This window comes from Durio zibethinus, chromosome 18 (assembly GCF_047325235.1).
Source record: "Durio zibethinus cultivar Kanyao isolate XHJ-2024 chromosome 18, ASM4732523v1, whole genome shotgun sequence".
Classification (NCBI taxonomy): Eukaryota; Viridiplantae; Streptophyta; class Magnoliopsida; order Malvales; family Malvaceae; genus Durio; species Durio zibethinus.
The window spans coordinates 19,628,923-19,654,045 of NC_143179.1; the positions used below are offsets into that span (position 1 = coordinate 19,628,923).

Here is a 25,123-nt window from a genome sequence, read left to right on the forward strand (position 1 = left end):
ACTTTTTAGGTTCAGTCCATACGAGAAACTGGTTCTTTTGTCTTGCTTTTCACACAAGAAAAAAAAAAAGTTTTTCTCTGCTGATTGATTCCTTGCCCTACCTTTGATTTTATATGTTCATACTGTTCCTTAATTACTTTATGAATTAAATAAATTACTATATATGTAATTTAGGGTAAGTTGGGATTAAGACATTGACCGAACCTTTTGATCCAACTACTCTAGAGAAGAATAAGTATTGGAATGAAAGAATTTCACTGATTTTTATCACTACCTTGTTCATCCATTAATAAGAGCTTTATTGAAATGAAAAATCTCATCAAACATCAGTTAATTATTACAAACAAGTGATTAGTTTAATTACTTAAGATTTATCTTTCTCAATGAAGAAATTTTAAGTTCGAATCTTGTCGGTATTCACTTATTAAGGTTATCTTGAATACATGATTTATAACCATCTGTCTTAAGTTGTTAGATACGATATATCTTATCATAATTTAAAGAACTAAGCAATTATCTACCTTTTTTTTTTTATCAAAAAAAAATTAGCTATTAATGACACAGTTGAGTGATCAAAATGATGATCTTTATAAATGTTGGTGATCAAAATATGATTGCTTAAAGTTTATTGGTTAGAACGAAAATTTTCAAAAAAATTGAACAGCCTAAAAGATAAAATTTCGTTTCCTTGTTTATACCATAATTTTGTGTTTGAATCCATAACTTTTATGAAAAATTTTATATTTTTGAATTGCGATTTTTTTTATATATATTTAAAATTGTAAAGGTTTAAATTTTGATTATTAAAATTAATACTTTAACGCTATATTAACAAATAACATTACTATTAATAATTTAAGAAAATAACGATTAAATATATTTAAAAAATTAAAAATAATAAACAAATGTCGGATCGTAAAAGAACTGAAATATCATTACATATGATTTGGCATGAGGTTAATAGCTTGGTAAGAAAGAGAGAGAGAGAGAGAGTTGACTAAGATATAGATTTCAAAAGAAATTAAAGTGTAACAAAAGGATTCTCAATGATAAGGGGAGACCCTAAGTAGTTAGGAATAGGAAACCCCAAAAAGTAAACAATTTTGCAATGGGTAAAAGGGCTATTGGGGAGATTGCATGGGAAATATCGTAAAGTTTTTTTTTTTTTTTAACTTAGAAAATGCTATAAAAAGTTTTATTTGCATCATACGTAATCCAGAAAAAATGCTCATGTTCGTTGGGATTTGAACTTTTCTTCTAAGAAACACAACAGTATACTAAAACTCCAGTTAAAATATTTATTAATATATCTAATAGTTTTGTAGTTTATCTATCTAAAAAAAATCATGACCACTGGCTTCACCCACAAATTTATTAGCTTCAAATTCATCACAAGTATGAGTCATGATACGAAGTAATTCTTCGAAAATTTTCTACGATTTTCAGACAAATTATGGAATAAATTTTTATGGTTATCAGTTGAACATGTCTTTCTTCTAGAGCTTTTCTTTAAAAAAATAAATATAAAAAAAAAGCAAATCTTTGGAAAAAAATGGTAGCGCCTGGCCAGGGGAAGCAACTGGATGTGGATTTTGGATTGAAACTTCTAATCTGACCTCATTCAAGATTAGAGTTAGGTTTTGTAATAGATTTGAGTTTGACTTAAGATCATCCATGTTTGTATATATAACCACATTAGTATTTTAATTTTCAAAGAAATTGGAGTCAACTACAAGGTTTTATTCTCTCTCTCTTTCTTTTTTTTTTTTTTCTAATAAAATTAGATACAAGGTTTATCTAACATTGTCGTTGAGGCAAATTCAAACAAATAAAAAAAAAAAAGGGGTCAATTAGAAGTTAATTGTCCGTTATAGTATTTTTTTGTAACTATTTCATATTTGAGGATTAATTAGAAGAGGAAAAGTCAATAAAATCATAAAAGGATGGAAACCGAATTTTATATTAAGGAATCGAAATAAAAACTATAGTATTATGAATTTTTTGGGGATGGCCCTGCCTCCGTAGATTCACCCCTATCAATTATTATTTAAGTAGAAAATCAGGCATGAAAACAACAGCTCCTGAGACCAAATGTACTTGGGTGAGTGGTTGAATTTATTCCTTTTCTTACAAGGGATTGACTGTAAAAAATAATTTTAACTGAACTAACTAATCAAAAGTTTTTCTTTGAATGCAATTATATGCCGTGTTCTACTAATCCAAACTGAATGATGTTGAGTAATAATTATTTTGTAAGTATGCTAAAGTTCGAGCTGTTGTGGAAATTTTGTAGCTTGTTTGATTAAATTCAAATGGGTCATGGAAAACTATAACTAGCTAGTTAATCATAATTTACCACTACTTCTATGACATGGTTTTCAAAGTTCTTCTATTTAACTGTTCTTCATTTGGCATTTAGACTCAAATAGGTGAAATTTACAATAATTTGTAAATTTTGGCAAGGATAAACCAAAAGAAAACTTAGAGGCTATAACAAATTGTGCAAGTGAACCAAGGGTGAAGACCATGACTTTGAATTTTGAACAAGAATAAGAGGAATTAGAGTAGCAAAAAAGAATAATACCTGCCATGTTTTATGATGAAAAACACACATTAGGTAACTTTGCATTCAAAATTAGGTAATTTTGGTAAGACTATAGTTCTTAATTTTTCATTAACCTTCCTCGCTAGAGACTAAAATAATAATATTAATCTATGGAGAATGAGGTTGTTAATTGTTTGATGTCTTCAATTCCATATTTCTTATCTTACTTATCTCTTAGAATTAAAGCTTTATCCACTTTCATAAAGAAAGTTTCACTTTTTTCTGTACTTGAAATTAAATTTGATAATTTGTTAATTCATGTCATATCTTTTTTGTGTTATATCAAACAAGTTTAAAACATGAAAAAAAAAAATTTTTTTTGTTAAACTTATATACTAACTGTTATGTTAATATTTTTTTTTTATATAATTTTCATGTTGTGTCTAAAATTATTAAGTCTACTTGCAAGCTCTTCATCTATTTTCAAATTATGACTTTTTTTAATAAAAAAATTAATGTTGTTTAGTTATACTGTTAATCTAATATTACATCAGGATTCTAATAATACTAGGAATAAAGGTCAGAAAAAGTGACGCTTAACCTGAGACTTTTTCACATTGGAGAATTTGAGCCCAAGAATTCTTTGCCTCGACCTTAACCGAAGAAATGAACTTCATTTTGGGACTACATATTTCGAAATTGATGGGACTAGTAAAGACTAAAGCCAGTAGAAGTTTTCAACATGTGGGGTTAGTGCTTCAGCCTTCAAGGGAGCTTAAAATCATTTAAACAGAGTTAATTTTTTGCTGTCACTGATTCAGAAAGGTATTGGAGTAGCTTTGAAGTGAAAATTCAAGAACAAATGTTACCCCTTTTTCTTTTTTCAGAATCCCTTACATACGTACAAAAAGTGTAGTTAACCACTAGACTTTCCATTCTAAACTTTCCTTCTCCTCAAGTACTTGAAATCAAGCAAACTTAGCCTTGAGCTAATGGCAAAGAAGCTTTAAAAAAAGGCATGAAGACTTGGATTCAAACCAAGCCATCCCCTCTCATCCCCAAGTCCTGCAAATCCTGCAGACAAAAGAAATTAAGCAGAATTAATAAGCAAAGCAACTACCCTTGACAAGAAATTGATGTCTGAGATAGGATTGACCAAAATTCAACACATATTTCAGCTGCAGGCTTCAAAAAGTTACAAGAAGCTAAGCTAGTAGTCAGATGCACGCCTTCTACTTTAAGACTAACGGATCCATAGAAGAAAATGTTTAATGCAACTTGTTCATAACTAAAGTCTCATGATTGCACTAACTAGCTTGGTTTGTAGAGTAGGGCCCTAACTAAAATTCATCGAACATATAATTAAAATATACGTAGTAGTTGGTGGCAACGATGAAATATTGATGGGTTGGCCACGGATTAATTAATGAGAGATATTGTTCAATAATTGCATGCTAAACCCCAGTCTAATTCTACTACGTGTTAAATTTTTTTTTATAGTTGACATAAATATAAATTAAAATTTTAATATTTTATTAATAAATTAAGTGATTGTTGTTATTAATTGAATTTTTTGCAAGAACTTAAATTGTCTTGATCGACTATTGTTTTCTGGTGGGGCATATGGCTTTGATTAATGTGAGCATATAAGTTTTATTCTATAAATAGAACAACTTGTGGTTGCCCTCTGCATTGCCAGCTGCGTAGCTAGGATCATTGAATTAATTAATGTGTAGGCATAATCTGAACCATTAATTTTAAAGAATATAACCCAGTGAAGGTGATAACACAAAACTGTAGCAAAACCCAAAGGCGCGCCCAATGTACATTGTTAAATTGGGCCCGGTTAGCAGAAAGCTAACTTGTTAAAAGAAGGCTCGACTGATGTCCAATTGAACTTGCTTAACGCTTCATGCTAGTGAACTAATTTGGATTAGGAAAACGAACTTATTCTAAAGTCTACCCAATTTGGCCCAGTGATGACCTCGTACTGCTTTAATTACTTGAAAAGTTCAATAAAAAAGGAGTAGGAGTGTATGAATCGTGGGAGTTACGAATTTTTTTTACAGGATTTAATCACAATTATAAAATTTTAATTTATAATAATAAATAAATTTTGTATTAAATATTTAAATTAAATATATATGATTTTGTATAAATAATTTTATTTTAATTAAAATTTTATGATTTTAATTAAATCACATGAAAATTTCGTAACAACCCCGCAAAATCAACTGCGGAGTGGAAGCCGAAACAACGGAGTCTTTGGTGTACGCTTTGATTCTCGGCTTGGCTCAATTATTCGCATTTTCAGTGGTAATCCCTGGCGTCATTCACGCTAATTTCCTCTATGAAACGGTGTGCTAGTCTGCCAGACCAAGCTGTCTGTGTCTCCCATTAACATGGCAAACCCAATTTTGATGGTTTCAACTGCACTCAGTTCTCCACAAGGTTCCCAATTACTTGGTTTACTCAATATTTTCTTTTTATATTAATAAAGTGGGCAAACGCTTCTCTTTGTTTTTTTTTTTTAATTCACAATCACAACACTTTTGTTAGTCTAATGGCTGAATAAATTGTAGATAACATAAATAAATGAAACTATTAGTTCATATCCGCATATATTTTTTATTTATATATATTATTAAAAAAATTAATAATTTAGTATCTATTATATGTATAATGTATAATAAACAATTAATTTTTTTAATAATGTAATTATATGATATAATTTAAATAAAAACTATATTCTAATATAAAGTAATAGCTCCATGTAATCATTTGTACTTAAAAGCTTTTGAACCACAAATATATTTGTCATGGAAAAAAAAAAGTCAATTATAGTTTCTTGTACAATCATATACCAAAGCTATATAAATTAAACTTTGATATTGACTCTAGTTTTCTTATTAATAATAATGGATACATCTATCATTTTATGTTTAAAAGCTAAGCCTACAAATTGAGCTAAACTTTTGCAAGTATTTGATATATATTAATGAATGCATATTTCTTGTAGTCATCGAAGATGTTCTAATATTTTTATTGAGACATGAAAAATTATTTTAAAAAATTATTATTTAATATATGATAATAAAAGTTTTAATAAACATGTAAAATCATTATAAATTTTTTTATCTATATATAAAATAATTTTTTTAAAAAATATATTTAATTTTGTTTCACTTTCCACTTATAATTGATCATGACTTGAATTAAAAAAACAAAAAGAAAAAGTCAATGTATTATTCCATAAATAAGTAATTTTTTTTCAATAAAATATTTTAACAAATGAAAAAAAAAAAAAAAAAAAAAAAAAAAGAACCACTTACTAAGCAGCAATCAGTAGAAGCCAAAAGAGATCTGTTGCTGAGTTGCTCTTTTCTTCCACTCAATTATTACTATTAATTAAAAGAAGCACCTTGCCTCCCTCTTTTAGGGTTCAGTGGGACCCACCACCTCATGGATGGCACAAGCTTAACACAAACGATTCTTCTTCTTTTGGCAACCCAGTAAAGCCGGAAGCAGGGCAGTTTTAGAAAGGCAGCGTGTGTCAGGCTCATCCAGGCAAACCTTAAAGCCAGATGCGTTGCGGCCGAACTATGGCCACTTGGAGATCACCTTTAACTTGCTAGCCAGGCTGGGACTATAAATTTGGAAATCGAATTAGATGCCACAGCTTTGATCAGTTTTATCTGTAACTCAAAAAATTTAAGTTAAGTGACGGATCTTAATATTTAATTTTGAAAAGATCAACTAATAATATATATATATAATAAATATATTTTATTTTATTTTTTCTAAAAATTTATTTATCATATTAATTATATATATGTTTATAAGGAAAAAATTCAAATTATATTAGTATAAAATTTTTTAATTGTATATTTTTTTAATTATTAATTTTAATAAATTCAAAAGATGAAATTAATTTTTTTTTTACTTATCTCATTTATCTATTAGATAAGTTAAAATCAATTATTAAAAAAATATAAAAATTTTTTAATGTAACTTGATGCCGTCCCGTATATATGTATATATTTCTATATGTAGACATTATTTTTTAATAATAACAATATTTATAATTAACAGTTAAATTTTTACTTACACAATCTATCAATGAATTATGAAAACTTTCTAAATATTTTTGGTTATTAAAAATTGAAATAAAAAGGAGGTACAAATAAATTAATTATTAAATATTTTATCAAAATAAGAAAAGAAATATATTTTTAAAAGATAAAATTTTAAGATTAAAAGTTATGATTTATTTTTGTTATTTTTTGTAAAGCAATTTTATTATTTTTTTAAAAAATTATTACAACAACATAAAATAAAATTCTAAAGTAAAAATGAAAATGAAAAGTGACACAGAAAGAGGAAGTTGTAATAAGTTAAAAGGAAAGGAAAATCTAAGGTTTAATTCGAATGATTTATTTAATTTTTTTAAGAAATAAATTTCTACAAAGCTTGATTCAATCCTCGAAATTTGCAAATTTTCTTTTCCAAAAGTCTTTAAGCTTCAGGTAAAAAAACATTTTCGGTACTTAATTGAAATGTTAAAATTTTGTTAAAAAATTAATAATTTAATTTAATTTTTATTATGTTCAAATGATTATGATTTAAAATTTGATATAAATTTCTTAATTTTAAAAATTAACAAATACTAATTATTTGATATAATAAAGAGACAAATATCAGTTTCATTTGAATATTTTTTAAATTTAGATACATAAAATTAAATTATGAAAAAAATAAAATTAACAATTTTAATTTAGACCCAATTTAAATGTATTTTAATATATATATATATATATATATACATATTACAAGGGTTTTAAAAAAATTGGAAGGACCAAAGCCCATTCTGCTGCCATTGCCAATCGCCCATACTCGAACCATTTTCTGAGGAGTTTCCAGCAAATGACGATGAACATGTACTCCGCGAGGGAAACCGCAATGTTGATGCCCTGCCAGGCGATAAAGTGAATGGGACAGCTACCTATCTTTGAATTTAGCCACACTTGCTTTATTTTAATATTTTCTCTGTACCACCAGCCTGTTTAACCCCTCTTTTATTAGCTGAGACTAATGGCTGGTGACGTACCGATTTATTTTATAATTTTATGCATGACTTTTTTTACAAAAATATTATTCTTATTAGTTTATTTCAATCATATAATATATAATATTATACTATATAATAAATAATTATTTGATAAAATTTATTTATATGTAATTTTATATAGATAATTTATATTATAATTTTTTAATTATAGTTATTTATCAAATAATTTTATTATTTAAAATTTAAAAAGATTGTAAACCTTAAAAATTAAATTTATTTATATTAAATAATTTATATTTTTATCTAAAGATAAGATTATTATGATTATTTCAATAGAAAATTAAAAATTTATTTAAAATTATCATAAAACATTTTTTATAAAATATGCACATAACTTTTATTTCATATTTAAACTACGTGTAAATACGTTATAAAATAATTCACACCTTTCGTAAGTCAAAGGCTAATAATTATTTACATAAAATATTCATATAAAAAAAACAAAAATTAAATAAACTTAGGTCCAGGAAAAGGAAAAATGATGTCCAATTCCAACCCTGGCCCAGTAGTTCCCCTCGCCCACTGCCGCCACACAGCCACACCAATATTAAACGGCCAAGATGTAATCTTAAACCTACGTGTCAATCTCAGCGTACATTTTGAGTGTTTCAACTTCAAACTTGCTCTTCCGTCTTTTTCAGAGACAAATTATAGACAAAAGCCTCTTACTCTTTTAAGCTTATCTGACTTTGCTTCAGTTTTGGTGGGCAAAAAAAAAAAAGCTTAACTTCAGTTCGTCCAAAAAAATGTCGAATCCCGGAGAACCTTTTCGTGTATCACCGGAATATCCCAACAGCGGAGGAGCCTCTCTCTGGCGACAAGATCCGATCGCTTATGCGGATCCACTTGTCCCACTCCTAAACCTATCAACTGTCAAAACGAGAATGGATTCCTTACAACTCTTCCTATCTCACTCAGTCAACACCAACACTTTGATCTCCAAAGATCAGATGGACCTCGTCTCCTCCGAAATCGCCTCCGCCGTCCAACAAATTATCGTCAACGGCGCCGCCCTCCTCTCTTGCGCCCAAATAGGCCATTATCCGAATCCGATCCCGAATTCGACTTCGATCCCGAACCCGACTACAGAGCCGAAACCCGAGTTCGACGATTACGATGAAGGAGAGTCCGAGATAATTGAGTTAGACGCGGTCGAGTTGCTGTCTGAACATTTACATTTCTGCGAAATTTGCGGGAAAGGGTTCAAAAGGGACGCGAATTTACGGATGCATATGAGGGCTCACGGGAATCAGTATAAAACTCCCGAGGCTTTAGCGAAAAAACCAGAGAATAAATGGGAAGTGAAGAATTCGGGTCGGAAAACCAGGTTTTCGTGCCCTTATGATGGATGTAATAGGAACAAGAAACATGAAAAGTTTAGGCCTTTGAAATCGGTGATTTGTGTCAGAAATCATTTTAGGAGAAGTCATTGTCCGAAAATGTATGGTTGTAATAGGTGTCACAAGAAGAGTTTTTCGGTTTTGGCTGATTTGAAGAGCCATTTGAAGCATTGTGGCGGTGGGGAAGAGGGTAAGAAGTGGAAGTGTAGTTGTGGGAATACTTTTTCTAGGAAAGATAAGCTTTTCAGACACGTGTCGTTGTTCGAAGGACATATGCCAGCAGTGGTGGAAGAAGAGGAGGAGGATCGGAAGTTGAAAGGAGTGGTAGCAATGGAGGAAGATGAGGAAAAGCAAGAGGAGCTGATGGAGAAGGAAGGGTGTTTGGAAGATGGGTTCTTTGATGGGTTGCTTGATGGGTTTGGGTCTTTCGAGAATTACTGTTTGCAAGATGTGTTGGGACCGTCTCATGGTGGCTTGTATCATTTCGAGAAGGGTATGATTTAGGTAATACTATTTCTTTTTTCTTTTAGCTTCATGTACTTGTTTGTTGGAATTCTTTGTAATAAGAGTGTAGGTATTAATTTTTCAATAATCTCTGTTGTAAATCATAATAACTTCTTGTTACAATAGCATGTTCTTCCTAGTGTTCTTTTACTTGCAGAAATAAAGGTTGGGTTATGCTTTGATTAATGTGAGTATTGTGGATAAATATAGTTTCATTCATGTTACCATGTGCAGGTTGAATGTTATAGATTTTATCTGCTTTTGACATAGATTATTTTAATGTGGTTGATATACTTGGTGCATACGGAAAACTGTACTGGTGAGAAGGTTCAATTTGACCTTATATACTAAGAACAAGTAAATGAATGATTGGTGAGCTAAAGGCATCAAATTACAGTTGTAGAATTATGTTAGTGCTCTTATGTCACCACTCACCACTAGTTGTCTAACTTTGTAAACCATATGGATTGGGCAAAAGAAGTATTAGGTCTATGAGTTTCACGATCTATTTGCTAGTTTTTTTTTTTTTTTTCCTTTTAGCCGGATGCTTAGTGGATTCTCTGTCTACAAGCCAAATATAATGAATGAAATTGTTTTTGAACTGCTTTGAGCAACCGGTGATTACATGATTTAAACTCATTAGAAAGGATCTGGTTTCTTTAGATCTTATGAAACAGATGCTTGTATCGGACAATTTTGGGATTCATGCATAGTTCAGTTGGGTAAAAGGTGGTCCAAAAAAGAGCTACACAGGTTTCTGAGTTTTCTAATGATTTAAATCCTTGGTACAATTACTGAAATAAGCTCTTTCTACATGGGGTTTCTAACCGTTTAAGAGTGGTCTTAATCTCATGGTTTAGTTCTTGCCAGAAGTTTTGTTGGATTAATGGTTCCCATAGTGCTTCTCATTGTAGCCATATTATTTATTATATGCTATAATTGATGGAATGCTGCTGCTTGGTCTATGCTTTACTGGTTCCTATGAACAAACTATTAATGTTTTCAAACTTTCTGTTTGGTGTTTCGATTCTTTCTGTTTCCCCATCTCTTTACCCGATTTTTCGTATTTTTCTTAAGAATTTCAAGTTATTATTATTATCATCATTAATCGTGTCCTGCTTCGCTTCTATTTTGTTGGTTTCAACTAAGGTTACATCTGAACTCCTAAATGTATGACAGTTATCTTGAGATGGTTGGCTGAGAATACAATGTGGCTCTGGGAAATTTCAGAGTATGCGTCCCTCTTGTCTTAGATGATGGGAACTGCCATAGGTCTTAGCCTCCCAAGGGGATAAGGTTTTCCTTCTGTCTTTTTCCTCCTGGGGAAAATAAGGAGAGTCCTTGGTTCAATGTGCTCTGCTGCACAAATTTGTTTTCGGGGGAGCCAAATTTAAGTTTGATTCAATCTGTAATGCCACATTGTTTCAACCAACAGTTCCAAGGGTCAATTAACACTGAGCAAGTTTTGATTTCTGATAGAACATAGATGAAGTTGCTTGCTGATTTACCCCCCCCCCCCCCCTCCAAAACAATAAATAAATAAATTGAAGCGGCACGATTTTTCTTTTCTTCATTCATTCTTGAGCTGATTTTACGTTTCTTTTAATTATGACAAAGGATGACTCCTGCAAGGCTATGCAGAGAAAGTTGTTGTAATTTGTAAACTGCGTATATAATCCTCGCGAGTCCATTGAAGATTCGTAAATGGAGGATACATTAAAAAAAATACTAAATTTATTACAAAAGGTTGTAAAAAAATACATAAAAAAATGAATTTACTGAACAAGGTTATAAACAATACATAGAAAAGTACTAAATTTATTACACAAGATTATATAAATACATGGAAAGGTATTGAATTGTAAACACAAGATAATAAAAAGATACATCCGAAGATACTGAATTATTACACAAGGTTTTTTTAAAATATATCAAAAAGTATTGAATTTACGACACATGATTATTAAAAACTCTTTTAAATGTACTGAATTCGTTATTGGAAGAGGCTATAAGAGATACTAGTTTTTTAATGAAAAGATAAGGTTTAGATATTTGCATTACAACTTAAAATACAAATATCACTTTTGAGTAAAAAATTATTTGTATGGGGAACCGAACTCAAGATGTTTGTGTTTTCGTCCATCGCAAGCCAGCCAATTTACCATCAGGAGAAACCCATGTGGATGGCTGTATCGTAATCACTTTGAAACCGTCATTAGTTTAAAATAATATTGGTTGTAATCTTGTTGAAGATTTGCTTTCCATATGCTTTACTCCATAAATTTCAATATAACACAAAATAAATTAAAGAACTCAAGATCATATATCAATTTGGTTTAACCAACTTCGTTATAACTTTCTGAATATTCTTGACTTCTTTAACGATGAAGCTGTTAGCCAAAGCTCTAAACACTCTGTTAATATAAACATATATCTATTAAATATGGATCCATCACGTTCAAAACCAAAATCCTCGTATAAATAAGTTCTAACTTTACCATTTGATTAGTGACAAAAATATCTATTAGTAACCTGATTTAATTTCTTCCTTAGATATTGTTATATGATTCTAAAATCTTTTCAACATATTTCTTTTTCTTCTCTAAGGTAAAAGGTCACATCATCATAGCTTAATTACTTCAGCCATGACGAATACATATGTCAGCTAACAAGCTTGCGTCATGCCTTTAGTTAACAGAAAACTACCTATATATAATCACGAGACTATTGCTTTTAAACAACTATAATCTGACGAACTCCCCCAAAGGAAACCAATATTGAGAATTGAAGAGAAATCGGCATGTGATTTTTATGCTACTCGTGAAATTTTAGAAGTCTGCATTTACCTTCTTCCTATCATGGATCATGTGCATAACATAAATGCATACTTGTTTTTAGTTGCTCTTACTATAAATACATAAGATTGTAGCCGTTCTCCATTCTCTAACAATCTACACTATTTTGTTCCTTTTGCAAGTATAAATCTGAAAGCACGACTTTCATCGTAAATTAATCATGTCAGTTTCAATAGAAGCTTTGGCAATGTCAGGAGCCGACTATCTTGAATGGGGCATGGATATTGAAGAATGGGAACAGGACTTGGACTTGCCTCCAGCCCATTTACTTGCTGATGAAGAAGGAGAGGAACCTCTCCGTCCGAATATCAATTTGCTAAGCCAGATGCTGGCGTTGACGATCATAATACTGATCGAAGTGGGAATATCTGACTGACAAAAGAATTTAGGAGAAGCAATTGTACCAGAACGCTTCAATTTTGCAGTTATGATGTTTGCATATGACTTTTGTCCTTTTGTTTCTAATGCAAACAAATTTCTTGAATTATTTTTTTGTTAATTTAAAATATAATACGATAATATTATATAAATATGATATAAAAATAAAATAATAAAATTTTAAATTATAATAATAATTATATATAAATTTAATAAAATAAAAAAATTATATTTTATATTTTTATATCTATATAAATTATAATATATAATTTTTATATAAAATATGATATGAATATATAAAATTTATTATTTTACATTATATAAATATACAAATCACGAAATCTTACTCAAACAATTTAAAAATATCCTATTTATTTCTTTCTCAATTACTACGATTGACACCTCCCTCGCAGTGGAATCCAGCCTTCTTTTGGGTCTTATTGAACCGTGGGTTGCATTTGGATGGTATCCAGCAGTTACATCCGATCATCCTTCAGTCAAAAGAGAAAGGTCTAGTGAACAACTAAACCGAGGACAGTCAAATGCATTACAAGGGCAGTGGATTGCTTTAGTGAAAAAATGAAAAATCTCATTATTATCATTGAATTTTCATTCAAATATTTACTTTTATAATTAATTTTAATATCACATTAGAGTATTTAATTTTATTTTAATTTCATCATCATCGTTGTTTTTAATTTTACAAAAATCAATTTCAGTTCAAGACCATCTAAAAATCTAAATGAACCTTTAGTGCGATGAGAGATTGAGTGCAATCATATCTATAGAGAACACGTTAAAGTGACTAAAGCATCCTTTTCTGCTTCTCATCAACAGATACTACACCGGTCTTTCCACTTTAAACTTGCTAATCTTATCTCCAGTGCTTTTAAACATCTTTTTACGGATACCCCAATCCAGCAAGTTAGCTTCACTTGTTAAATCTATTGCAATGATCCACTCTTTTGGTCCCGGCTATATGCTAATTATATATAACAGCCTGTCCCAAATCGCTTTCATCTCCAGGAACAGGCACATGCAAGTGAAAAAGCTAGCCTGTCTGCTCCTAATGAACCGCACCTATAGCGAGTATAATAACATATATTTGTCGAAGCTATTAGAATTTAGCATCCAGTGGCAATCACTGCGTACCCTGCACCTTTCCTATGCCTTTCCTATGTCAAGTGCTGCACTTTGTTCTGGCCTTCTGGATGAACATACATCTTCTCTTTCTTTTTTTTTTTTCTCTCGATAGAAGCATGTTATGCCTTGTTTCAAATTCCATTTTTGATATGTTATAAAAGATGTTGGATATTTTCCTTTTTTGATATTTTATGATGATACACTCTTACATTTGATGATTGACATTCAGGGCATTCTCCAATCCCGTACAGGAGCAGATTTTGCTAAAAGATCTGCTGCCATATTAGCTTCTTGCCTAACATGCTTCACGTTTCAGGAGTGGAAACCTATTCCTCTTGAGCATGCCATACTAATTGCTTTAAACTTGTGTACAAAGTTTTAACAAACCTAATTAATGTAATTTTTCATATGATTATATATATTATATTGTCGAATGTCAAAATCTTTTTAAAGTTGTGCAGGCCTGCTATAACAAAAACTTTGTTCATGAACATGTGTTCCATGTTCATAGGCTTGTTTTTCATTTTCATTTTGGTACTGCAGTAGGGCTTGTCTTAGGCATAAGGTGCATGTGTTTCTTTTCTTCTTTTTTCTTTTTTTTTTCAATATTTTATATATATATGCTCGGGTTTACAAATTTAAAACTGAAAAATAATAAAGGAAATTATACTTTTACATCAAACCACCAGAGAATAATAAATGAAATTGCAATCCCAAAAAAAAAAAGAAAAGGAAAAAAGAAATCTTGAATAAAATATGTAGAAAAGAAGAGTTGATGACCAAATCCTATCACTGCTTAAATTAAAAAATTTTGCTCACCAAATAAAGCATTAATGAGCTTACCAACTCATACAAACTAGGATGGAACATGGTTTTAACAAGCAAGGAAATTCTTTACCTCGTCATCTCCCACCAGATAACTCGATTGCCTCCTGGTTATATAATGAATCTTCTCCCCAGTCAAATCTCCGTTGCAGTCTTTCATACTCTTGCCTTCGTGTAACTTCAACATGCTGCCATTCTTCCCACCTCTCTGCCAGTCCCTCTCCTTCCAGCATCCTCACCACTTCCGACATAGCTGGACGGTCCTCTGGTGATGCTTGGGTACAAAGCAATGCAACTTGGATCATTGCCTCCACCTCTTGGATGTTGTAATTCTCATTAAGATTACAATCTACGATAGCATGCAGCTTTTTCTCCCTTTCCAGCTTCTTGACCTTCATAACAATCAAGGAGTAACCCGGCCAGTGAGTAAAAAGCCAAAATGGTGCAAGACTTGAATAATGCAATCAAGACACAGCATGTATTTGCAAACCAAACAATTATCATTTCATCTCCAAAGATCAAACGCACAATTTTTAATGGTAAAATGTAGCCTAAAGATATGTCCTTCATTGTTCCAGATCAACGCAACAGGAACTCGATATGGCAAGCAATACATACCCTTGTTTTACATTGCTTGCTTAATATAGGTTAAGACTCAGCTTTAGTAGCCTTTCTAAAAGTGCAACAAATCTAATTAAACTCCACCATGACAATAAGAACAGGCATCCCATAAAGTACACCATTTTCTTTTCCAGTCCTGTCAAGAGTTTAGAATTAAACCACCAAGCCCATCCATCCTTTTCAAATACATGCCTATACCAATATGTAATGCTAAATCAGCTTTGACAGAATTAAGCAATCATGGCCATTAACAGATATAAAGACCAAGTTAAAGTTCCTTCCTCAGAAGAGTTCCTAATACACATGATCATAAGGTGAAATAAGGCATCTGCAAACTCCAAATAAACAATACAAGCATGCTCACTAGAGGAAGTTAAGAGAAACCAACATTCAGCAGCAATAAAGTAAAATGGCTGCAATATTTATATAGGTATGGATGTTTATCACCTTTGATGATAGATAAGGATTTTTACCTCAAATTTTGATTATGTTTACCTTGGTAAAATTGCTTGGTGATTAATTTTTTCCTTGGTAGACAAGTTTAGGATTTTTTGAATGCCTATAAATATGTGCTTATGCCTAGGATTAAGTGCATGTTTTAGAGAGTTGACAAACAGCTTAGGAGATTGTGAGAGAGTTCTGAGGGTGTAATGGGTTTTGGGTAGATTGTAAGAGAGTTATGAGGGTGAATTAGTGATTGTAATTTTGAAAGTTTGTTAGTTGAAAGTCGTGGAATCTTTCCACAAGAAAAGAGTTTGTGTTTGATTATTTTTTATTCTGTTTGCTTAATGGGTATTTGTCATAGTAACATATACATGGGAGGTTGTGCATGTATTCAACACATTAAAAACTTGTAGTCTCTGTGTGAATAAGCTCATTGAATGCAGCATATGACCTAAAAACAGCATATACTACTACTTGGACTTATGTTGGAAGCATTGCCAAATGCATACCTTGCACCTCACACAAGCATGTAAGAAAGCAGGAGGAAAGGAGAAAGAGCAAAAGACACATGCAAAAGCCAACACAGTTAGAGATTGGAGCTATCTTACATGATCAAGCAGCAAAACATCATCTTCATCTTCCAAGCGTGAAAAATCAATTGCACGTTGACCTGTTACAAGCTCTAGAAGCATAATCCCATAACCAAAGACATCAGTCCTTTCTGATGACTTTCCAGTGGACAAGTACTCAGGTGCTATGTGACCCATTGTTCCACGAACTTGAGTTGTAACATTTGTTTTCCTTACATCCACCAACTTTGCAAGGCCAAAGTCACCAACAACTGCTTCAAAGTCTTCATCCAATAATACATTAGCTGCCTTCACATCCCGATGAATGATCTTAGGATTGCAATGTTCATGAAGGTATTCCAGCCCACGTGCTGAACCTAGGGCTATTCTTTTTCTTGTAGGCCAATCTAAAACAGGTTCACCAGGTTTGAGTTCTGCAGCAGTTACAGATATTAGTCAGACATTATATTCAAGGTCCCTAAAAGAACTGAATGCTTTAAAAAATAATAAAATTAAATAAAAATAACCCAGTAAATTGTAGAAATTTTCAAAAGACATTTAGACATGTTAAGCAGATTGAAATATTCCATCAATGATTCCCATTAAAGTTCCAAAATCACTTAATAATTGTCTGCACCTAAAGTAGCATATATACCAAAGCAGGTTCTAGTTGTGTTATCACATTCACAGGGAGCAGAAAATCGTTGTTTGGTTTTAGCACAAGCTTTGCTTTAAGAATGACAATAAATTAAAATTTTCTCCCTCACATTCTTACATTCATGTAGTCTACAACCGCTAATAGTTAATTGAATCCCAAATGCAGTTATCTACAAAAACAAGAAGTCTGGGCAAGTGTCGTTGAAGGAAAAATTTAAAGTTTGAATATTATATGAAAGAGAATGATGCAGAAAGGCAAAGATGAAAAGTTTGAATATCTTCCATATTTACTGTAAATGAGCTCACAATAGAAGAGCTCATACTTGCATCAATATCTTCTATATTTGCTTTAAATGAGCTCACAATAGAAGAGCTCAGATTTGCATCTATCACATGCAGTAAATATACACCATGTTTCTTTAGAAACTCAAGATCAAGAGTTAAAATATGTAATAAAAGTCATGCTGAATAAATTCTCAAAGCAGTACCTCGAAGACAATAGGCCACACTTAAATTCGGCATAAATGGATAGACCAAAAGGCGTTCTGTTGGTGTTGTGCAAAAGCCAATCAGCCGTAACAGATTCCTATGAACAGCTACACTTATCATCTCAACTTCACGTTGAAAAGCTGCCTCTCCTCCAGGACTTTCAAAATCCATTAATCTCTTAACTGCAACTTTTGTGTTATCTGAAAGCACACCTTTATAAACCTTTCCAAAACCTCCCTGTCCAAGGATATTCTTTTCACTGAAGTTATCAGTAGCCAACTGCAATTCCCTCCATAAAAACCTTTTTAATTGACCAAAAGCAATTCTTCGGTCAACTTCACCTGACCAACGCAAATTTAAGGGGTTTCAAAACAAATCTACCAACATATTATGTATAATTCATCCTTTAATTACAATGAAAATTGATTCAAAAGCACAGTAGAGTAAAACGCATATGGCCTTTATAAACAGTAGACAACCAAGAAAATCAGATTTGAGTTTCACAAAGCAATATCTACCAACTTCTAAACAAAAATTTAAGTAATTTCAAATTTCAGATTTTGTTGTCATAACTTATCTGAGATTTCATCAGAGTTTAATTGTTACCGAGTTAACATATTATTTAAGGCACCTACTTGTAGTTCAAAATGTTTTCATCTCCTTCAACATTAAGTGTGACTATTTCTCAAAAACAGCAAACTTGATTCAGATTTAGGTCAGTTCTGATTGATGTTATGCAAGCCACCCAGTCTGTTATTAATTTTAATGGCAAGAAAATTTATGAATGAAACACAAAATTCTGCCAAGTACATAGCTGACATTTTCATTATTCCCTTACTGAACTAAGATTAACCCTTTAACATATAATTTTACTGGCCTAAAACTATAGAGGCAGATTAAGTTAACCATGATCTGTAATACAAATCACCCTATAGATGGAGAAATTGTTTGATCCCCCGGTGAGGAAACAAGACTAAAAAATTAAATAAAGTAAACAAGAGAAAAACTTTTAAAATAGACAGAAAAATCATCAGCCACTGGTTGCCATTCGGAAATACTCATAATTGAAAGGTAGCAGTAACCTGCAACATCAACAAATACTTCGCCCCTGTAGCCTTTCTGTCTACACTTGCACAGGAAAAACAGCAAGCCACCAAAAAGAATAAGAATTATAAATCCCCCAACAATTCCAACAATAATTCCAACCTTTGGCTTCTGCGAAGATCCTGCAAGCAAAGAGAAATCTCAAAGATAGTTGGTCAAATTATGGTGCAAATTTAACAGTTGTGTCTTTGAAACCATTTAACATTGTAAAACAATGTGATGCGGTCAAAATAGTTAATCCAATTACCTGAATCATTTCCGTTTGATGCACAAGGGTGAGGAAAATTTTCACCACAATTTAACCTGTTTCCTGTAAAACTGAAACAAAGAAAGTTATGTCAGGTTACGTTCACAGTGGATAAATATTTGTGTATTGGGTGAGCATGCACGCTGTTGAAGAGAGAGAAAGGAGGTAAATAAACAGATATCAAAATAAGTGAACTGTTTATAATACTTTTTTATTTCTTTGTATTAAAATAGGAAATGATAAAACTAATCAAAGATAACCATACTTGTAAATTGGAATGCGGAACAAATGATCTGGAACTTGACTGCTAAGATCATTCAAATCAAGCAGGCTACAAAAACAGTTCAACCATACCATCAATAACTTTAAAAAGTGTAAAGAGAAACAACTCCTCATATGTTCAAGTTAAAAACTTTACAAACAGGGAACACATGGACCGGTTCATTCAAAACTCAAGACTTAGTCAATTAAGTGCTTTCCCACAAATTCAGATATCATTCTGGATTGAATATATACTTACAGAGTGACCAACTTTGGAAGATCTGAAATTGACTGAGGGACAGTCCCAGTGAGATTGTTATTACTCAGAGTCCTGTTTGAATAAAAGAAGGAATGCCTTTCTATGAATAAGTTACGAGATGATGCAAAATACATAAAAACAAATAAAAATCTCAATATTATACAAAGGGTATTACTTACAAGAACTGAAGATTTTTAAGATTACCGAAGGAAGAAGGTATTTCTCCAGTTAAACGATTATTTTCCAAATCCAAGCTGGTCAAGCTTGACAAGTTCCCTAACTCTTTTGGTATCTCACCAGTTATACCATTTCCTTTCAACGTACTGCATGATGAACACACATAATACATAAATATATAATCACAAAAGATTCACCCCAAGGCTATAATGAACCATACACTGAAATAACCAATTCAACAAAGTTGTTTACATTACATACTAGTGAACCAAATATGAAACCAGAAATAGCAGAAACTTGCAATATTGGTGTATAAACATTTTACCATAAAGATTCCCCAAGAACATGAAGATACAACCCACTACACACTCAACACGCATCATATATTTTTTCTCCATAGACATAAAAATTATGAAGCTACGTAGTAATTCCAGTAAAAGATTCAGCAGCACAGTCTGCACCCTATAGAAAAGCACTATCATGGTCCTAGAGAATCATCAATCCTAGGTAACTACTTTTCTTCCCCATTTGAGACCAATGTTCTTTGGTAAACTTCATTAAGCTACTTAATTTTCTCAGAATTTTCAAATGCCTCCAACATATCCATATTATTTCATGAGGGAATGAGATTCTTCAGCCCCATCGTCTAAGAATAACATAAAGACCAGTAATGCTGTATGATATAAATCAATAGACGGTTTTAAACATGAAAGGATGACAATGATAAACAGGAAAAGTTCACACACTATTTAATAGCAAGGAGATTTTGTTGTCAACCCCAAGAATTGGAAATATAAGGCTTTTAATGTTAACTTCAGCTGAGCATTTGCAAACCCTTAGCAATAAAGGGATTTGAATCTGGAGTTCAGCAGAAAATCTCTGAGATTTTTTCAATTACTATACACCAGTGATGGTATCTTCCGAGGCATCTTCAAGTTTGGGATCTGAATTCTATTTAGGCTTTTCCTGGAAACTACACATGATACTACCACAAAATAGGAAGTGAAAAATGACATCTTACTTCGCATATGTACTAACCAAAAAACAAATAGTCTTTATAAAGAAAAAAAGGTGGGGACACAACTTTCACCCCTGTACAATAAAAACTAAAGATGATTAAAAAGTACCAAAGATATCTGTAAATCATTTTAAAAATGCCATATCAATACTGGTTTAGACAAACTAATCAGAGATGCTAGATTGCTTCCCTTTATTTATTTATTTATTTATTTATTTTTCCTAATAACTATAATGCTTTATAGTGATGCATTTAATGCCTCCATTCATGGCACCCAAAGAACTAACAAATTATATCAGAGAAAGAAAATAATTTAACCCTAAAGTGCAGATTAATGATTATCATGATGAAGAAAAGAGTTTTCATCACTATAGGTAAGACATACATAAATTCATTGTTTGGAAATCAAGAAAAATGGCCTCAGCAAAATTCAATACATCAAGAACATAAATTATTGAAATTTATTGTTTGCTCAAATATGCTCCATACATACAGCGATGAAAGAGTCTCCAGTACACCTATTTTGGGGGACAAGGTGCCAGAAAAGTTCATGGATGACAATGTCCTGAAAGCAAATTGACAATATAAGGATAACTATATATTTATGTTGCATAGAAGTAAAGAAAAAAAATAATATTTCATGAATTATTAGTTCATTGTAGTCATGCATTTGTAACTACACACCATAGTCAATGAGAAAAAAAAAATAAAGAAAACCAATTACTTACACAGAAATGACATTATTACTAGGATCACACATAACATTTGACCAAGTGCAAGGGTTAACTTGATTTTTGTTCCAATCTGTCAACTGATCATCTGAAGCATGGAGTGAACTCCTCAATGAAAATAAAGCATCTCCTGAAACAGATGATATGCATATTCATAATCCAATTAAGCAAACAAATACCTGTCTGGCTAGCCCAGGCCTAAGGATCAGTGTGTAAGATCAATAACTGTGAAGAAAAGGAAATGAAATTATCAAGAAATTGATTCTCATTACACCACATGCACATGCACTCATGCATGCATCTCTACATGCCTCTCTACAGAAGTTAGGTTATGATATCTTATCATCATTATTATATAGAATATCAGGAACAAATCAGCCCATGTTTCTCAAAAACTCAACTCAGTAATATTTAAGTAGAGGAAATGAAGTGTCATATAGTTTGATAAAAAACAAATAAGCAACCAACTCTAGAGGCCTCGAAAGTCATGTGACTGAAAACAATTGATAGACAGTAGGGAGGTATATCTCATTGACAAAGAAGAAAAGCTTCAGGCATTGTAATGTGTTTCCATTTGAGCTTATCCGCTGAGGAACATCTTTCCTTTACATCTAAACACTTTGGCACAAATAAGGCCCAAAACTCCAAAGTAGTTATTGATATGCGACAATTAATTAGATCATAAGTTGACTTTACCATTAAAAATTAAAGGAGATGCACGCATGCATATTCTGGATGATATCCATCATCAAATTTACCAACAAAGTGAAATACAGAGAATATTTGCTTCAACAGGCGCATGTATACATGTTTGATGAATAAATGTCAAACAAGAATAACTCTGTACCTTGATAATCAGCAGATACAAAAGAAAGCAAGTAAGAAAATATAAGACCACCAAGAAAAAATTCCATCTTCAGCAAAGTCAACCCCAATGATCAATGCCATGAAATGCAAAATCTCTCATGAGCATACAAGTGACTTCCATCTCTGCAAAATCATCCAGGCATCAAATTGTAAATAAAGAGGCATATTACACAAATAATTAGTAAATCTAGCCAGCTATGTTTCTCCAACCCTTCTTTTTTCCTGAAGTACCCAAGGCGAACATATATCTGACACATCAAAAAGGCATGAGAATATGTGTAGGAGAAATTTAACATACCCATGTCCCTTACACCTCAATCTGAGCAACATTGGCAGTAAGGTCAATATTCTGTCACAAACAACATAATTGCTAAAGAGAGAAATTTAAAATACAAAAAGGAGTTCCATATACACGATTTATGTACGGACAATCAATCAAACAATGAAAACTAGCAACTTTCAAGCACCACCGCTTGTGCTCTTGACCCACATCAGGAATTTTACAGCATTTACTAGTGATTCTATAAAATTTGGTGGGGGTGGGAGGACATGGCGTGCAATTCACTTCATTTTAGTTTATGACTTACATTTCAGTGACATTTTTGATAAAACTTCACAATCATCATTTTCAGTAAGATTTAGGCTGGTGACCAGAAGCTTTATAATGAAAAACATCTCAATACTTTTACTTTGTCTCACAGAGCACTTCATTTTTGCATTTCCTTTTCCTTTTTCTTTTTTTTTTTTTTGGTACAACTGAGGGAATCGCATGAAAAAGAAAATTAACAGGAACGAGCCTGGGGAAAGCAATATCCACAGCATCAGGATTAACAGTTTAATGACCTGAGGATTCCCCAAGGACCATGAGACTACTTTGCATAATCATTATTATGAGCAAGTAAAACGTCTGCTTTTCTTGCATGATAAATTCTTTTAAGATCCAATTTGAGCTAAAATGCATGAAACAGACAGACCAATATAAAGCTAGGGTGCAGCCCTACATAAAAATAAAAAGAATCTTTATAAAATTACATGAACATTGAAATAAAACATAAAATCACTAAACTGTGATTTCAGCTATAATAAGAAGCTACTAGAATTAATAAATGGTAAGAAGTCAATGAAAAACTAACAACTTTCCATCAAATCTGGCCTTTATTGTAGAGAAAGAAAGCCAAACAACATCTCAATAAGCTCAAAACTCAAACGGGCCCTTTCCAGGTAGCAGAGTAGTAATTGCATTTTTTAGCATTCAGTACCAGGCAAATAAATGCAAAACTAACCAAGGACAATTCCAATTCAAACAACAATGTTTGGATTAAAAACAGGGAAAAGATGAAACTTTGAGCCTAACCAAATCCCTCTTTTCGGTTGGTAAGAAAGTACAGCTAATTGGTTAGCAGAACTGAAACAACTCTCAAATCAATAACTACAACGAGTAACATAAAAAAAAAAAAATCAATATTTTTTCTCCAAACATTTGCCGTGAATAAGAGAGAAAAGCTAAGATTTTCAAAATCCCACACTAAAACAATGAATTTAACCAAAATTGACAGAGGCAAACAATAAAGAGTAACTGAACAAAACCCAAATCTTAGAATCTTAAGAAAAACAAAAGGAAAAAGAAAAATAAATAAAAACAAAAACAAAAACCCACAACTTGGGTAAGGAAGAAAGCTGCATACCTTTGAGAAAGGAATCAGAATGGAGAAGAAAAAAAGATGGGTTTTTTCATTTCAGATAGATAATGTGACTTGAAAGCGAAAGAATCAAGCTTTGAGTCTATTTTAATCGGTACGTTGGAAGGAATGAGCTGGCTAATGAAGGGAAGACATTATTATGTTTGTTTTGAGTTTTTCAAAAAGAGCAAAAATCTAATGAGAAGCTTCTGTCCTTTTGCTTTTGCTCTTTTCTCTTTATTTGCTCACTTATTTTCTATAGTTTTTCAACTTTTTGTGGATGAAAAGGCTTCTATTACACTCTCTTTCTCTCTCTTTCTTTCTGAGGGTGACTCTGAACTGACTATGAGGGAATGGATCCCCTGTGGCTACACAGTTTAGTAGTCCAGCTATGTTGTCATAACCTGTGACCAAATCTAAAATATACTGGCTTTTTCAAGCTTTTTTTGTTTTTTTTCTGAGTTTGATTGTTACTGCTTGACGTAGTCAATGACCCGGAGTTTGAATCATTTTGAGTCAAAAAAAAAAAATGGTTTATCTTGAGTGTGAAATAATAAAATTTTGAGTCATTTCAGATTTACATCGATTTGAATTTAAAGCAATTGGATTTGTTTTATATTTTAAAATTTATGATTGGAGAAAAAATTTAAAAAAAATTTAATAAAATTAATTTTTTATTAAAAATATATATTCAAGCTTGACTTATTCAATAAAAAAATTTTGTACATTAATTATTAAGTTAAATATTTAAATATTTCATTTGAATTAATTTAATTATTTGAATAATGGTTAAATTAAAACTTAAAAGTTTTTCTTGTAAATTGTTAGAAATGTTAACTTAAATTTTAAAAGATTTAATGATTTTTGAAATATTTTTGGATTTACTAAAAATATTATAAATTACAATATTCTGGTAAAATATTTACAAAAAAAAAATATTTTTAAAATTGAAAATTCTATAAATATGTAATGCTGGACTAGTACAATGAATATGTAATGTCTGCTTTTCATTAGAAATTATAAATGCAATGTTATTAATGTCCACCAAACAAAGTGTTTAACCTTTAACAAGTGCATATAAAAAAAAAAACATTATATTCTAAAGTAGTGGACAATAAAATTCATTTTAAAGATATGTATATCTCTTATCTTCTATTTATATATAAATGAATAAACTTTAGAAATGTTAAAAGTAATTAATTTAAATATCTTTTTATATTAATTCAAATTAATTTATATTATACACTTATATTTATTATTTTTAATTACATTAACATTTTAA

At 31.3% G+C, this 25,123-nt stretch overlaps 2 protein-coding genes across 4 annotated transcripts; one reads left to right on the forward strand and one right to left on the reverse strand.

Annotated features, from left to right (window-relative positions):
• The first annotated feature begins 8,338 nt into the window (after positions 1-8,338).
• Positions 8,339-10,833, forward strand: LOC111299861 (uncharacterized). The gene is made up of 2 exons (XM_022895353.2): positions 8,339-9,517; positions 10,697-10,833. The coding sequence occupies exon 1, from the start codon at positions 8,420-8,422 to the stop codon at positions 9,515-9,517; it is 1,098 nt and encodes a 365-aa protein (XP_022751088.1). The 5' UTR covers positions 8,339-8,419; the 3' UTR covers positions 10,697-10,833.
• A 3,777-nt stretch (positions 10,834-14,610) lies between these two features.
• On the reverse strand, positions 14,611-24,205 carry LOC111299860 (putative LRR receptor-like serine/threonine-protein kinase At5g10290). 3 transcript variants are annotated; one of them, XM_022895348.2, is made up of 13 exons: positions 23,848-23,945; positions 22,461-22,511; positions 22,143-22,285; positions 21,293-21,425; positions 21,058-21,129; positions 19,549-19,692; positions 19,370-19,441; positions 19,115-19,180; positions 18,850-18,920; positions 18,581-18,724; positions 17,498-17,839; positions 16,392-16,786; positions 14,611-15,110 (listed from the first exon to the last, which is right to left on the reverse strand). In XM_022895348.2, the coding sequence occupies exons 3-13, from the start codon at positions 22,207-22,209 to the stop codon at positions 14,796-14,798; spliced, it is 1,821 nt and encodes a 606-aa protein (XP_022751083.2). In that variant the 5' UTR covers positions 22,210-22,285; positions 22,461-22,511; positions 23,848-23,945; the 3' UTR covers positions 14,611-14,795. The 3 variants fall into 3 exon arrangements, with proteins under 3 accessions (XP_022751083.2, XP_022751082.2, XP_022751084.2); XM_022895347.2 differs by lacking the exon at positions 22,461-22,511 and having other exon boundaries at positions 23,848-24,205; XM_022895349.2 differs by lacking the exons at positions 19,115-19,180; positions 22,461-22,511 and having other exon boundaries at positions 23,848-23,988.
• Positions 24,206-25,123: the final 918 nt, after the last annotated feature.

What these genes read in the sequence shown, in the direction of transcription:
- LOC111299861 (XM_022895353.2), top strand. Translation starts at nt 8,420, where the DNA reads ATGTCGAATCCCGGAGAACCTTTTCGTGTATCACCGGAATATCCCAAC.
- LOC111299860 (XM_022895347.2), bottom strand. Translation starts at nt 22,209, where the DNA reads ATGGAATTTTTTCTTGGTGGTCTTATATTTTCTTACTTGCTTTCTTTT. An exon ending in CTTCCAAAGTTGGTCACTCT is followed by an intron (nt 19,181 to 19,369) that starts GTAAGTATATAT and finishes CTGTTTTTGTAG; the next exon opens with CCTGCTTGATTTGAATGATC. An exon ending in TGTGGCCTATTGTCTTCGAG is followed by an intron (nt 16,787 to 17,497) that starts GTACTGCTTTGA and finishes TAACTGCTGCAG; the next exon opens with AACTCAAACCTGGTGAACCT.